Below are 17,188 nucleotides of genomic sequence, written 5' to 3'. Positions count from 1 at the left end.
AGGAAGCGAATTCAGTCCTTTTTAAAAAGAGCACATGTGATTCTCTTTTGCCAGCTTCATTAAGCCTTCCATGCTTTCACATTTCATTTGGGAAGAAGGTTCTTTCTCAGAATTTGCCTCGTTTCTAAGGGGTAATAAGCAGCGAAGTGCCAAGCTAACACGGATGCCAGTCATTCCATTCATTCCTTCTACACATCCTCTCAACACATCTTTTAAAACACATAAGCAGTATCTGCAGATGTTTTGAAAAGCCTGTCACCCTACAAGAGCATTTAAAACCATAGTGAAAAATCCCAAAAGGCAACTTTGGGAACAAACACAGACAAGAGTTCAATTGATGCTGATTCTTATTCCCACTGAAGAACAAACCATGCAGATGAGAAATGCTGTGACCATTCCAAGCTCTTATCCAAATGTGTTGCGTAGAATCTGATCCCAAAACAAACTCCAAAGAGCCTCAGATACTTTGGTAGGGTGTTTGTGCAGCAGAAATGTACAGGTTGTTAGCTGGTGGTACCCCTACATGCAAAATACTTTATTGAAACAAATCCTCTGACAGCAAAGATCTTTATGGAAACAAGTCCTCTGGCAGCTAAGATTTCCAACTCACTGAGGCATGTACTCAGAGATCCCTGAACTAATCCACTGAGGGATCTCAGAATCACATGGAGTGCTTTGGCCATACAGAGAAGAAGGGAAAGCATTTGTGTGCTCCTCACTGGCAACTTACAACAACGGGTAGAAGAGAGGCAGACAGACCTCTTGGTGCAAGTGGAGGCAATTGTTCTTCTCACACGCTCACCAGCCTGCTGCAACAATTTTTTCCAAACATTGTGGAGTGGAGAAGCAGATTTTACAGGGCTGACTTGCCTCATTTTGTGAATCACCAACCAGCTAGGAGCAGCTATTCCAACATCAACAAGAGGCGCTCATGCAGAGAAGACAAAACCAAGGATCTGTTCCAAGAAGTCTTTCCCAGCTCAACAAGTTCTAGCTATTCCTAAGAGAAAACCCAAAAATAGTACACAGGAATGTGAGGGCACACTAGTAGCAAGCTGAGGATTTCCTGAATTTCTTGCTGTTTTCTTCCAGGGTATATAAGCCTTGTTTTTGAAGGAGGAAAAGTTAAGAGAGATCCACTGCATCTTAGCAACCTAGACGAGTGCTTTTTCTTGAAAGAAATAGAAAAATGACTACTTTTACTGGAAAGTTAAAGCTCCTTCTCAGACACTACAAACTGGTTTATGTGTCACACATGGACCCATTTGTGTTTTGAGATAAGTATCTCATCCTCTTCAAGGAAAGACTCTGTGACAAAGGAGTAAAAGATGTGTAATACGTAGCCAAGCATCTCTACATCCCAGAAAGAAAAAAAAAAAAAACCAAAAAAAACCAAAACCACATTGAAATCTTATGAGAGTTTCTCATGCTTCAAGATCCTTTTTTACCATCAAAATCGATCAGGATGAAGTTTCTCCAAGGCTGGAGAAGGAGAGCAATCAAGAAAGATGGGATAATTTCTTCAGTCACCTGAAGAAATTAAAATAATAATGAATACAAATATGTAGATATGTTACCTATTTGCATAACTGGTCATTTGGAGGCCATTTACTCCATTTGGAGTATTTAACCATGGTTCTCAGATTCAGGAGCAGAATTGACTTGCAAAATCTAATTCTGTTTTTCCCCTTGACTTCAATGATTTTCAATTTCTTGCTGTGTTTAATATTTGTGCCTAACACACAGATGGTTTCTTGAAGTCTCTGCAATACATCCTAAGGAACTGAAGTTTGTAGTCAAGGACAGAATGGGAATCTAATTTGGGAAGTGGGATTTAAAGACAGGCCTTCAACATGGCAAAAATAGGCTGTGGCTTTGGCTGGATCAGCAAAAAGCCAGAGACATTCTGAAAGAAAATGGGGTGGATTTGGTAAAAGAAACCTTAAAATGGAAGAAATATATCTTCCAGCATCCTGAAGACTAAACTGCCCTTCAGGGTTTGACAGCAGAAAATGTTCAGGCTTTGCTACAGCAGGAGAGAGGAAAGGAGAACTTCCTTCCCCATCCTGATCTCACAGGAGTGGGCACTGTCCAGCTGCACATCCCACGTGTGAAGCCCCTCTGCTTCTCCCATACAGCACTAAGGGACAGTTCAGGGACAAAAAGGGATCAATCAGGGCTGTCTGTGGAAATCCCTGGCCAGGGGGAGGACTTTGGTCAGCTGGCATCAATCACGGTGCGGTGGGATCAACAGTGTGGCTGTGCTCTCCTCCTAAAGCACATTTACACAAAAGTGCAAGATGATGATGCAAGACAGGCCTTTGGTAGCACAAACTAGAAATCGTGTTTGGCTTAGGAAAGCAGAATTTGTTCTCAATTTGCACAGGAAATAAATCAACAGTTTCCAGCCTAGGTTTTCAAATCCCTTAATCAGAATTAATTCATTTAACAGAAGAAAACAGCAGTATCCTCATTCTGCAGCACAGAAAAAAAAAATCACAATCCTAGTTTAAGGAATACATCTAAATGTTTCCTTTCTGGAGACAAACTGCACTTGTAAAATGGAACCCTGGCACTTAAAATACAGCCTTAAAAGCTTGTCTCTTATGTTACATTAGCCTGACAGAGCAGACAGGAATACCTGCACCTCTTGCTTTCCAAACCCATACCATGGCAAAGAAAACACCCTTTTTTTCCATATAAACCAGCAATAATGATTTTCATCCAGCCCTGTGGCTTGCACTTCACAGGTCCTGCCTGGTACCCTGTGTGCATTCCCCATTTTGTGTATTTCCTTATAAAACCAACCAGCTGCTCCAACTCCAGATGCCCTGGTAAAGCCAAGCCCCTGAGTGAGTGTTCACCTGCCTGTGGTGTTTCTGTGAAGACCAGCACCCTTAGAGTAAAGCCCAGCTCTGAACTGCATGTGCACTGCCACTGCCTCTCCAGGAGATCTCACACAGGCTGCAATTTCAGAGCAGCACTTGCTAGCACCTGTCAGACCAAGGAAACTCCCCTGGTTGCATTTCCTGGGCTGCTGTCATTGCCAATGTACCGATTTCACCGCGGGGAACAATCACACCAACACTACCTGTGGCTGCATTTCCTACTTTGCAGGTGGGCATACCTGAACAACTCAGTCATCCACATAAATAACTTCAAATGGGATGGGGTTTTCTTTGTTTTCTTTTTTACTCCATGGCACTAACACATTTGGAGCTTCCCAGAAACATTCTGCAGCCTTCAGCTTTGATGCCATGTGAGTTTGTGTTACTATTCCTCCTACAAAGTGCACAGTACCATGAAGTTTTCATGTTAATAAGCATGAATATTAGACTTCCTAACTGTATAACATAGCCCATTTGAAAATTGCTATCCCAAGCATGCTTTTGACTATGAATGACAACTTGCCCTCAGTGCAAATTCAGCTGATAAAAATCACTATTTTCACACTGGAACCAGTGTTACCCAAAGACTGCATTTGTACCAAACTGAAGCTAATAGAAATACATAATCTTATGAAATATCATTAGGATGAAACAGCTAACTCTATTTCATATTGCAGAAATACTTTCATGGGATAACATTAAATATTAACAGACTGCTGTTATTTTCTCCTACATTTACCCAGGAAAAATGAAGTCTGACAGGAGTAAGAAAATAAACTCTCATTCTTATCTTCAAACTGTTGCAAACAACAAACAAACAAAAAAAAAAAAAGGACTGTAAAATTACAGGGTCAGAAAGCAATAACCAGAAGCAAAACAACCAGCTGAGTTGCTCTGGGCTCCTACCTTTAGGACAAAATGCTCCACAGCCCATCCTAGGGTCGCTGGGCCACCCTCATAGTGCATCCCAGAGGGACCTGCAGTCCTTGAGGTGCTGAAGCCCCTGGCAAGCTCCTGTGCTGCTCTCTTCAGAGGAGCTGTTCCAGCTTTCCAGCCTGTTTTCCTGCAGAATGGTCCAAGCTCATCACAGCTCAGAGCATCGCTTCACAACAAGCCACTGACTGCCTATATAATTTAATATGATGCCACATGAGACTCATAGACCATCTGCAAAAGAAACTAAATCTGCTTTTTGCAGCTTGGTGAGTTGCAGCTTTGGTTGTGTGCTTTTGTTATCAGTCATACAGCTAAACAAAGTGCTCAAAGGGCAAGTGCAAAACACATGTTTTTAGTGATCCCAGTCTGCTTCTGCTCTGGGTAACTTTTACCTTTTACCCTTGGAAATTAATAAAGTCACAGTTGCCCTCAAAGCATAGGAAAAGTCTGTGCACAGACTCTGCAACACTGGATGGGAAATTTCATTCTTTTTTTTGGTTTTTTTTTTTTTTTGTTTGTTTGTTTTGTTTTTTTGAAGTTTTTGTTGTTGTGAAACAAAGTCTGATCAGCAGGAGTTACTTGAATCCTGTTGCCTGAATTGAGGTGCACGTGTGATATCACCAAATATTACCAAATTCAGAGCCTGATCACAGTATTCTTTTCTCTACAAATACGTCCCTGCTGAAATAATTAGCAACACTGACATGGATCAAGGATTAAGCCCTGAAACAGGCAAAAGCATATAAAAGCTAAAAAGTAGAGGAAAGGAGAGGTATGAGCCATCAAAAGAATAATAAACTACTGGTAAGAAATAAACTAGTTTTATGGTCTATGGGTTCTTCCAAAGGGGGACAGTAATGAAAATATAATCTAAAGCAATTCCTTACTTGGGCTAAAAATCAAATTCCTATGAAGTTTTCTACAGACTAAAACTCTTCTGAAGCTATAAAATGTCTAAGTTTGTTTCAGCTTGGAACAGAAGGAGGGAAGTGACACATCCCTGGCTCATTTCTAATTTCCAATGGAACTCCATTTACAATACCAGTGCCAAAAGACAAGTATGGAGAATGGAGTGGTATTTATTGTTCAGGGTTACTCAGCTGTGCTGCACAACATTTCTGCCCCAGGTTTCATATCAGATGTGATTCCTTGCAGAAAATGTCCCAGAGCTCTCCTGAGTGTTCTGACATCACATTCTTTTGCCAGTCCTGAGGAGGCTCTGCTGGACACTGCTCTGCAGCTTTTGGGTCACTGCTAAAAGCAGCTCTGCCTGCCAACATTTCTATTTCATGCTGCACTCACGAGCAGTAATGGGGCTCCCCATTCTGACTCCTGGAGCCCCACTGCCTTCTGGCACTGAAAACCTGCACTGCTGGACTGCTGAATAATGCATTCAATTATGGACAACACTGAGCTGGCAGTTCTTCACCGAGCTCTCCTCTTCTAAATTTCTGAATAGAATCATAAGTGTCCCAGATACTTCATTATCCTGTTTGGGACACAAGCACAGCTAAAGGAAAAGAATACTTCACTTGAAATGTCAAGAAAGATGATGGAAGTTATTATATATTTTAAAAAATCACAAAGTCTGAAGTCACAGCTACCTGCATCATCAATTCAACCTGTAAGTGATTATTTATATCTGTTTATAAAGTGGTTTTTTGTATGCACAAAAGTGGTTATTTTACAAAAAACAGTAAATGAGATTTGTTTCTTTTATGCTGAGTTTTCATAGCTACAGAAACAGACAAAAGATCATGCCCAGGAATCAGGTGAGGTTACAGCAGAGTAAGAAAGCTACAAATTAGCTAAAGTAGAGCTCTTTTCTCAGAGGGTACAACATGGCAAGAAGTTGACAACTTCAGCAGGTCTGAAGTGCACAGCTTGGGGACTCAGTAGAGGTATTTCTATTCCTCTCTGCAATCCATTTTCACTTGCCACAAACATAAACTCAAACAGGGCTTGATTTCTAATTCCTGTAATATAACAACAACATCATCACCCATCAAAAAGCCTGTGCACTTCTCCCTTCCCTTAGCAGAGACCACTGCAGGGAGAAAACCCAGCACACTGGTAAGATGCTTTGGGCCTAGAGTTTCCCAAACTGTTCCTAAGGGCTCATTTTCAACCCTGCAATTTTCAGCTCTGTAAAAACAGAATTATGGCCAGGGAGGACTAAAGTCTTAGTCAAGCCGTTTTGGCCATCAATACAGGAAACAATTCAAAGGTAACATGACACTGATAGCTTAATTTGTGAAAATGGATAAATACTGGATCTGCCACATAGCACATTAACCCATGTAACAAATAAATACAGAAATAGCACTGCAATACTTGGTTAAAAGGTTTTGGTTCACAGAGGAGGAAATTCAATTAAAGCATGTAATGTCAATTACTGTCATTTGTAATTTTATTTTGCTTCCCTAGAAACAATACAGATGCAGGATTCTGAAGTTACCTGCATGTTTGATGCAAATGGGATAAAATTATCTAGGTTCTGAGAAAATCCAGATAGTAGTAGGGAAAAAGCCCACAGTTTTACCTAACCTCTCCCGTGGATCTTCTTCAGAGTGCTGGTCACATGAGGACTGACAAGCCTTCAATTTAAACACGTAAGCCAACAACCCAGACCTGAAACAGGACTTTCATGTTTCAAAAACAATGTTAAGTCATCAAAAAGGCTGGGAGGAGAGAAACTGCTTCATTCTCAGCTACTGCAAATGGGCACAGCCTTACTAAAGCCAACAGAAGAGCACTGGCTGATAGCAGAACAGAATTCTGATTAGACTGTTTATACTGACTGATTCCAATTGGAAAATTCCAGGCTCAGGTCCTTATTGTTTCTGTCTCCTTCACCCTCCTCTGTGTAGAAGCCACGTGGAAGACTCCAAGCATCCCAGCAGCACAGTAACAAACACTGCCAGATCTCATCACTCCTCTTTCCCCTTTGCCACGGGAAATGCACTGCAGCATCAGCACCCAGCTCTGCTTCCACACCAACAGCAGCAGCAGAGCTCAGTGAGCACAGAAGCATCCTACCCACAGCAGATCCTGCTCGAGTCAGGAAATAAAGCAAAAAATGAAATCATTAAACTTACTGCTGGTGACATAAATGCCAGACATCTTTCTACCTTGCAAACCAGGACTAGCAGAAAATCTGCTGTAAAGACCTCCAAGCCATTTTCCTTTAAGCATCACCACTTCTAAATATGGAAACATCCTGCCTTTGAAACCCCATACTTTCCTCAATGGTGCAATGCTACAGTGAAATGATGATTAGAATTATAGGAAAGAGCTAACAAAAGAAAGCATCTGATTGATTTAGTCTTTCTTATGCCTCTAAATGATACACATAAATCGTGTCTATCAGGTTCCCCCAGGCTATTTCAGGAGCAAGCAGAACACGAAATGATGCAGATTCATTACAAAAAGTCCAAATCTAATCTACCTGAATTTAAAATGCCAGGAATCATGTAAATGGAAGAAAAGATGACAGACTTTGCATGTTCTACATAAGCAGAAACAAGAGCCACACAATCTGAGAGTCACACAAAGTGCTCATTTACCAAGAAATTACAGGTTAGATCCTGGGCAGTGCCAACATCTTCTGGTGAAACTGCAGTGAGGAGAGAGGTGTCTCCAAAGTGACTTTGTGCAACATCTAACCTCCCTTCCCCACTCACCAGGGCTAAAACCCAAAAAGGGAAGAATTCCAGCACAGGCTGTGTGATGCAAGGGGAGAGGTAGACACCAGAGTTATGTTTTCGGAAATTATTATAATTAATCATGCAAATTATCAAATGGTATTCTTCACAAATTACACACATTAATGCTGACGAAAGTCATTTAAAAGGGGCAATTCCAGCTAGATCTAGGAGGTAAATGCAAGAAAATGGGACTCTTGAAAAATAAAATGCTACTGACGTGACACACTTCACCAATAATATAAATGACACATGGCAAAAAATGCATCGACAAGAGCCTGAGGAATTCCAGCTCTCCCAGAATGTCACTGTTATTTGCAATGCACCTTGCAAGGTCCAAGTGTTACTCAGCACAGGCAGGCCCAGTGCCTTTTTCCCTAAACACACAGGAGAAAGAGAATAATGTCATACCTATAAACACACACATTTTTTAATGCCTCATATAATAAACAAAATCTTTACTACAATATACAAGCACACAAAATCGGGTGGTTTGGAGCACTCAATAATACAGCCTCTCTCTCCTACGAAGCCAGCCTCGTTCCCTGCCATTAAATTAATACACATTCAGGTCTAAAACCTTCACCTGGAGCCAGACTTCTTGACTTGCAATGTGCTGACATTTTAAACTGAATGCAAGAATAACTCTCCTCTCATTTTCCAAGCTATGCTGGTCCAAAATCTAAACATCAGCACTGCTACTGAAAATACAGAAACAACCTCAAAGTCAACAGAGTCTCAGCAGCATAAAACCAGTATGCAGTTCAGACCCAGATCATTACCCCTGCAGATTTCTCTTGTGGCACAAAAATATCACTCAGCAGTAGGTAACACAATTGATTACCAAACAGTTTACTCAGTGTTATGTCATTGTTTCTCAAGTGGAAAAAGTACAGCCTACTGACTCTCAGGGATGCAATGAATTGGCTCAAAGTTTGTGCTAAAGAGGAAAAACCCCTTGATTTATAAACCTGCACATTAACAAGTGCCTCTTTCTTGTTAGTCTCTCTCTGCCCTCCATTCAGTGTTCAAGTTACTGGAGTTGGATTTCCTCTAGGCCCCGTTCAGTGACTGCATTACTACCCCAGTTCCACTGGAGATTCCGTTTGCAGAGCCCTGCCAAGCTGGCAGTATGGTTCCTGAGAGACTACTTTGCCTGACATGCAGTAAGCTATTTATTGACACACCACTGCTCCCATTCACTCCTGCACCTCGGCCCTGAGCTGGATTGCAGTTCCATATGTTGGATCTGTTACACTTCTCTGGAAAATTATATTAGTTTGGGTAAATAAAAAGCTAAGAGCAGCAGGAAAAATATCATAAAAATGCAGCCGAATTTGTTTCATCCTGCCTCCATCAGCAAATTTGGTCTATGACCTCTGCATATGAGTCATGCAAGTGCTTTAAAACTTGCAGTGATTTATATTTTCAGGATAGGAAGTTCAAGGCTTATATTTCTGTTCCCCTACCATACATTATTTTTCTTTATACACAATTTCTTGATAATTATCTATCTAAAATATACAGGCATCTTTTTTTTCCTACTTTGTGGTACACATTAACCAAAACCATTCATCTCAATAACCAGCCTCTGGGTTCTTGGCAGAGTAGAGCTGAATGTGTAGGTTATTCCTGGAACCATACTAGGCTGATGCTCTCATCATAGCTTTAGTCATGGAAACAGGCTTCTACCAAGACAGGCATTGTTTGTTAAAAAGGAAATTCCCAGCATATCTGTCAGAAACGAGGAGTAACAGAGTACACCACATAAAAATGTAATATTTGCATAGGGTTGTTCATTAGAAGGTTTTAGCCTGCTCTACAAATCAAGTGTTACTTTTTGGAGCTTTGGGCTCGTGTCCTGCTGAGAAACCACTCTGTATTCACAGTCCCTTTGCAGCACAGCTTTATACGAGAGCAACAAGTTCTCTCCAAGCTTTGAAGAGAACCAGCAGAAGAGTTGACTTTTCAGTTCCTCTAAGCATTATTAGTGGGGTTTTGCAGCCACAAACCTGTGTTTTCTGTGGTCTGCTTGGCCTTTCCCACAACACTCCCAAGGTTCCTCAGAGGGTCTCTGCCTCAAAAGTGAAAATTTGCTTCCCTTGAGAACCACAGTGCAGCTCTAGCCATGGATATGGGACTTTACCACGTAGGGACTAACTCTGAATTGCTATATTGATTACTATGAGCTGGACTGACTATTGATTATTGATTTTTGTGAGCTGCCACTGATGAGGCACTCTTTGCCTCATTCCTGTAAAATTTAATAGAGACCCTTCACTGAATAATGGTGTCAAACCCATCTCCACAGATAATTCTTTGCAGCTCTGTATCTTCAGCACTTGCCTCTGCAGGATATTTATGACAGCAAAAGCAAAGTGTCTCACCCATCAGTCTGGGAGTTTGTGTGACACTGGTGTGTATCCACTTCACTCTCTTGGACTGCTCCTGCCCAGACAATGAAACTTTTTGATCTCATCTCTCTAGAGTGCTAACAGAGATCAATAATTCTGCTTTATCTAATGGAAAATCTCTAGGGTCTTGTGAATCATGTGTTGGCAGCTTTATTTAGATGGAAATCCGTGCTCATCCCTGGGAAGCCTTGCTTTAAAACAATTTTCTGTAACATTCAGACTTCAGTTGATCTTTCAAATCATTTCTAGTCTGAATGAGTTAAAACACAGGTGAAGTTTCCCTGCTGAATGATCAGCTCAAGCACAAAACCTGACCTGACAGATCTGGATCAGTTTTAGAAGTCGGCTGCAAAATGTTACATCAGTGAGCAAGTTAATCCTAACCCAGGACCTGAAAGCTTCTGTTTTTCTTCAAATGTTTCCATTTTCATTAGGACTACAGGGCATGTCAGGCGAATCCTGCCCTTTGTTACTTGTGCAGCCCGATCGCAATTAAGCTAACAAGTCTGCTGCAGTACAGGATGGTGTCCAAACCCTTTTCATAGCTGTGGTTGCTCAGGAAGAAGAAAGCAAACCCTTAATTTGTCACTGAGGTAAGCATTTATCAACTGTGGGCACAAAGGAAGGTCAACACATCTCTGCTGTTTCAGAACTACAATGGCACTTTAAGCCTCCTGATACCACTTTGATGCAGACAATGGCCATTACCACTATTTCATGAATATGGGAACAGACACGAAGGAAAAAAAAAGGAAGAGAATTTGTATGCAGCCTCAGAACAGCACAGGATTAGTGCTCAAGATCTGCTGGCTCCCAGGCACAGGCTCAGTCCCCTTCAGCAGCAGTTCCCCCACATCCATCACTCTCACCCACTCTCCTGATTCAAGTTGGCCACCTCCTCAACGCTGCTCTCCCCTTGTCCATCTCCCCTCTCAAATAGAAATAAATTTAAAAAAAAAATAAAGGTGCTTTATCACCTTTCCAACCTCCCCCTCTGGTGCTGCTCCTGCCACCTTCTCGCCAGGGCTTCCCCCTTCTCCATCCCTACTGCTTCAGGCATGGAGCCAGAGCTGTCATGTCCAGGGGATCTTGTTTTCCAGATCCCACAGGGACAGAACCAGATAGGTACATGATGAAAAACAGTGTCCCACGTTGCCAATCTAATTTATCATATTTTGAATGCAGGTATTAAAAATATGAAGATTATTGTTGACTCCCTCTGGTCCCACTTAGTGGCACCTTAGACTGGCTGTTTGAACTTTGCCTTAGAAATCTGTTTCCAGGGTTAACTGCTGATTTTACATTACAGCCTAGATTGAGCATTTCTCACCATAATCTGCAGCCCTCTTTGATCCCTGTCAAATATTTCTTCCTGTCAACTTCTGAAAAGTCTTTAAACAATGTTAGCAAGAGAATCTGATAGTCTACGCTTCTCAAAACCAGTGTAGGCAGAACCAAACCCAAAAGCATTGCACAGGCAAAAGAAAATATTTCCTGGATCAGTCGAGGCTTAGTGCAAGAAAGGGAAGATGTTGCCTTTAGAAGTCAGAGGAATCTACCACCTTGTGAAAGAGAGGCAGCCAAGCCGTGCTGAGGAGCAGACAGGAGATTCTCAGTGCCTGGCTCCTTGCACAGCAAACCTGTGGGTTTGCAGAATTACAAAACCTGTGGGTTTGCAGAATTCCAGCTGTCTCTGCCCTGCCAGGCCAGAGCTGTGCCCCACCACAGCAGCACCTGCATGCAAATGCAGCAGCATCAGCTCAGGGGCTCCGAAGGGAACCACTTGCCATAAGCAAATGCACTTTGACAGCAGCTCCTAATAAGAGGAAGGAAATGAGGGAGAGAAAGAGAAGTGATAGAGACAAAAGGACTTTATAATACAGGGCTTTATTGCTTTCATTTGCAGCATTTTCCCTTTGTTCTGTTGAGCCTTCCAATTCCCAATACTGCACAAAAGAGATACCTGTCTAAAAAAGTTTGTTTCAATCTGAAACTGGCTTGTAAGATGCTGCACTAATTCAGCAGCCCATTATCAGGAGTAACAATGAGCTACCTCTAATTAATTTGGTGCAGCCTTTGCTTCTGATACCAATCAAATCAATATTAATGGGGAGTTTGTGCTCTCCCATTACAGCACAAAATGGGTACCCAATCTTCTCATGAAGATTTTTGGACCATAAACTGTGTTTGAGGTCAGCATAGTTGGCTTCTTCCCACACCCTTTTTTTCAACCAGGATGGAAAAAAATATATAATGATGTGCTATTTAGTACCTGGATAAAAATCTACATTCAGGCTGCCTACACCAAAAGACTGAAACCAGTTCAATATGAAGAAATCTCAGTCTAAGAAAATAAAGATTTTAGTAGCTCGCAGAGCTCAAATTAAACACTTAAATAGGTAACACTAGATATTTCTCATGCTGCCTCACATTTCTCTATTTATTTTTATCTGCAGGATCAGGCGTGTTAGAGAGGGAGGCCTGGTAAGAATTGCCTCAGCCATCATTCTTGGTTACTTACATCTGTGGTCAATTTTCCACACTTTCTTCCATAAAAGGTAAAGGAGGCACTGTACTTGCAACAGGATAATCTAAACAATATGAACAATGTTCCTGTTGAAGACCATCTGGCTCATCAAGCACAGCTCCAGACTTTTAACTCCTTGAATAAAGTGTGGAACCCCGCAGTGTATTTTTTTTTTTTTAATCCAAAATTCATTTTTAAAATGGTAGAGGTCCAGGAGACATGAGGGATTCAAACAGGGAGAAAATTCAGTTTCTGGTTTTATCTTTTTTTATATCTTATGGATGTTGCAATTCAGGCTACAGACAAACATTCAGATGTCAAATTTTTCTATAAAAAAAATTTCTCTGCGCATAACTGGTGCGTGTGGGGTTGGCGATTCAGAGGGGAGACAAGAGGGTTAAGTATTTCATAATTCACTTCAACTTAATGGCCTGATTCTGCCACTTCTTAAAAGGTAATAAAAGCCACAGAAGGGTCACCAGGAATTAGAGGAGAACAGGGGGAAGGGATAAAGGTAAATGCGACCAAAGAAGGCTTTTGCTAATTGTACACACAATTTCTGATCTGCAGATAAATTAACAAGTGGCTGGTCTCAGGGAGTGGCTTTCACTCAGGAATGTGAAAGCAGCGTAGGGACAAAATAGCCTGGAAGAGGGTGACCCTGCAGGGAGAGCACAGGGATCCCCAAAATCCAAAGGGAGCAGTGCTGGGGTTCCCCCAGCTCCATCTGTGCCTCAGTTTCCCCAAGGACCCACAGCCCTGCAGCCCTGGGTTTCCCCAGCTCTGTGCCTCAGTTTCCCCTGGAACCTGCAGCCCTGGGTTTCCCCAGCTCTGTGCCTCAGTTTCCCCTGGCATACAGAAGTGCAGCCAGCCCGTGGCTTGCAGCACAGCAGCTCCACAGACACACAGCAGTTAAAGAGTCTTACACTTCTGCAAGGACTTCCAAACACTTGTTTTCCAACAAAGAATTGGATTCTGTCACGGGTCTTTGTTCAGTTTTCACTCAGCTCCATGAGTTCCGTTCTGTGATTTCTCTGTGCACAGAGTGGGTTAAAAAGCCCCATGAGCGTTGGATGTAACAGGGCAGGGTTTTGGTCCTCAAGAGGGCTGTTATCCTCCAAAGAAGTTTTAATGGCATTATAAAAACCAAACCAAAACAAAACAATACAAACATCCAAAACAATACCAAAAAACCCACAGCCAACTGGTTGTTGAAATACTTCAATGCTTTTTATTTAATTTCTAAACATATTTTTGGAAAGGAAAGCAAAGAAAATGAATTAGAGCATAGTCATATTTTTTTCTTTCTGTGTAAACACAAAAATTAATTTTCATATTCAGTGGTTCATTGCTTTAAATTCTACATCTTGCTTTAACTAGAAACATCAGCCTATCTGGTTTCTAGGTAGAGCACATACAGGGCTGAACCTTCCCCTGCAGTAAGTTCTTCCAGCCACTCCCAAAAACATGTGCCCACAACCCTTTCTCAAAGTCTACTCTAATTTAGATCTAATTTTCATTGAAGCTATTATATCACAAGCCCACTGCAATATGTACTGACATACATATGCTGAGTTCTTGGCTTACAAAATCATTTTAAGATGCAAGAAGGACTTTAAAAAATTATTTTTAAAGAAATTGTATTCAATATATGCCCATGACTCATAATTTGGGGGGGGGGGGGGGGGAAGGAACGTTACAGTAAGCAAGATCAGGCAGTTCTGTGATTAATGGGGTCAAAAAGTTAGAATTCATGTTCAAAACTTTGGTTGCTCACACTGAAACAATTAACCCTATCTATCGAGAATCCAAAAAACAAGGCTAAATTTCAGAAAGAAGCAATGCTGTGTTACAAAACACTTATTTTGGTGTGTGTTCCTTCCCTTCAAAAACAGAGCAGCAGATTTCACCCATTTATCAAGAGATTCTCTGGGTGTTACTCTCCCAAAACAAATCTGGCTTTGAACATGAGACGCTGGGGTACAGCGTATAAACGAGGCATGCCCTAATGGCTATTCTGCTGCAAAACGCATCCTGTTTTCTGCTCTACCAACTGGAGGTCCCTTTCCTCCTACTTGAGCTAATATTAAGAATTGAAAAATGAAAGCAGGAGTGATTTGATCAGCACGGATCTGCTGCCGAAGCCTCCCGTGCGCTCGCGGCAGCGCCGCTTACAAAAGCGCTTGTAATTACCCTGCAGCTCGAGAAAAACCATTTATTTCACTGCTAACTCGACCCAGTGCTCACGATAGCGAGCATCAAATGCACTGTAAGCAGCTCCTGGACTTTAATTAAGAGCATTCCACAGGAATAATGCTAACACGTGCTGGGTGATAAACATATAAGCACTAATACTGCTCTGTAAAGCCTTAAATTACACGCTCCAGCGCGCTGGCTTTAAATCCTGGAAGACACTGGCACCAATTGCTGGGATTACAACTTTCAATTAAACCTAGAACTAAATTACTGGATTTCAAACCATTTCTTTAATCCACACCTGTCTGCTAAGCCTTTCACCACATTCACACTTAATAACCCTTAACATTTTTCATCAAGAAAGCTCAAGGGTTCTTCCAAATTAAATCCCCATCACCGCTCCACTTCACACATCTGGAAACTGAGGCACACAGTAATTAAATATCAGAAACTACTGCAGCAACCTGTGCCATGGCCACTGCTTTTGAAAGGGGTGATTGCACCTTGTTCCAAACTTGTTGATGAACCTCACTCCCACATAATCATCATCTCTTGTGCAAGTATTCACATGGCCTTACGGTAAATGATGCCAGGAAAGAGCTTCAGATTAAAACAGAGAGGTAAAAGGGATTACATGCATGTAAATTAACACAGCTAGGTCTGTGGCCATTATTTCTGAGGCACCTCTGGCTGGGCACCTTTCTAGACATGGTAACAGAATTCTGTATTCACTCAGCACAACAAAACTCTGCAGCTGCCTTTGAAAACCTCAGTTATGTTTCCATCTAATTGAGAAGAGGTAAAAGAAGAAAACAAAACCAAAATAATTTTCTCCTCCTGATTCAGGACTGTTCTCTATTTGAAAAAGTAGTTAATTGCTTTTCTAAATAATGTTAGGCTTACTCAGACTAGATCTCACCAAGAAGCATTTGGCCAACTTAATATGAATTTCACATAGCAAAATACTCCAATTTTCTTAAAACCTCATGCCCATACTCTTGTCCACACCACAGCTGCATGGATGCTGTGCATGGTGGAAAACTATGACACAGGGGAAAGCTTAGCACTTGCATTTCTACACCTGGAGTGCTGTGCCCATTCTGGGCCACAAAGGTGCTTAGTGACTTGGAGCATCTCTCACAAGGGTGAGACCCAAAGCCCCAAAGCTCCTGTGCACTCAGAGATTCTCCAACTCAGAAATGCTCAGAAAGTTCAAATACTTGAGAGAACTGGAGAACAGCAGCACAGAACAGGACAAACACTCTGCTCAGCCATGCATACCCTCAACTACTCTCTACATGCACAGACATCAAATAACTAATTGAAATTAAAGAAATGTAAGCCACATGCATATACACAAACACCTCATTCCTTTCCTGTACTCCTACAAAGAGTTAGATTCACTTAGTAGCCTGGTAAAAAGCAGACTATTGAACAAATATGCTCTGGGCATAAGATCTGTCACAAATTAAAATTATTGAGAATGATTCTGTCTTTCATCTAATGTTTGATCTATTTCATTAGGTATATTGAAATCCTTGTACACACCGGGAAGTAAATGGCCTGACTATTTTGAGAAGTGTGAAGCTAACAAGTATCACTTCTGAGGGAAAAAAAAAGATCCTGTCCTTTTCTGGTTGTCATTACAAAAGTAGGTAGTTGTTTCCTGCAGATGAAATCCCTGAAACTGCACATTCTAGTCTGTACTCTGTAGTAACTGCTTTGAAGCCAAAATAAAAATGCTGCTGCTTCTTGTGCAAAGGTTTCCATATCAGTAACAAGGATGTATGTAACTCTTTTAAAGCCTGAAGAGCTAAAGGACAAGGAGGACTCTGCTAAACATAAAATCCCTTACAGTGCCTGGCTGAAACAACTGAAGAAACCCTGTGCAGCTGCTTGCACTGTCTCTAGGTTTTGGCATTCATTATTTAAGTTCAGTGGAAACTGTTCAGCCTTGAAGTAGACTGACTCATGCACTTTAACTTCCAATTTCCTGCAAACAATCCATTAGTTTTTGGCAAGTTTCATACTGCACAGTACTTCCCTGAAAAGGGCAGCTCCAAAACTCTTCTGACTTCAACAGCCTTTTTCCAGTTTAATGAAAGTAGAATTTGTACTCGTGCCCTTACAAAAGTGAGTGTGATCCCCACCTGAAGATGTCTGACACACTTAGCAAAGGTAGATGAATGACTTTGCTCTTTCCAAATGTACTTGTTGGGACAATTCCTACTGGGCTGTACTGTATGGACATTTCCCAGAGAACACGAGCTGAGTTTGGATGTGCACTAAGTTTTACCTGTCAATGAAAGCAAAAGAAATCTTTTCATACTGCCTACACCTCTCCCAGAAGTGCACTCCAATGGGCTACTTGATAAGTAAATGCTAATTCCATCCATTGTAGCTACAATGGCTTTAAAATTTACCATTCCCTTCAAATATTTTGTCCCCAAGTGGTATCTGAAATACGTCAGTAACTCAGAATGGAAAACAACTGCGGTATCTCCATCGCCACCAGTTGGTAAC

The 17,188-nt window shown here is 41.5% G+C and overlaps 1 protein-coding gene across 2 annotated transcripts in view; it reads right to left on the bottom strand.

Moving 5' to 3' along the window:
- Positions 1–17,188, bottom strand: part of PARVA (parvin alpha) — a 61,726-nt gene that overhangs the window by 29,813 nt on the left and 14,725 nt on the right. The window contains exon 1 of one of the 2 annotated variants that reach the window (XM_033063190.1): positions 3,795–3,868. The exons of the other annotated variant lie outside the window; for it this stretch is intronic. Coding sequence (XP_032919081.1) covers positions 3,795–3,822 — 28 coding nt within the window. The 5' untranslated portion in view covers positions 3,823–3,868. Of the gene's footprint in view, positions 1–3,794; positions 3,869–17,188 lie in introns of those variants that run through there. 2 annotated transcript variants of the gene reach the window in all.

The sequence above is a fragment of the Catharus ustulatus genome, chromosome 6 (assembly GCF_009819885.2).
Source record: "Catharus ustulatus isolate bCatUst1 chromosome 6, bCatUst1.pri.v2, whole genome shotgun sequence".
Lineage (NCBI taxonomy): Eukaryota > Metazoa > Chordata > Aves > Passeriformes > Turdidae > Catharus > Catharus ustulatus.
Note: the sequence above shows the minus strand (reverse complement) of the source record. Positions and strands in the feature narration are given on the sequence as shown.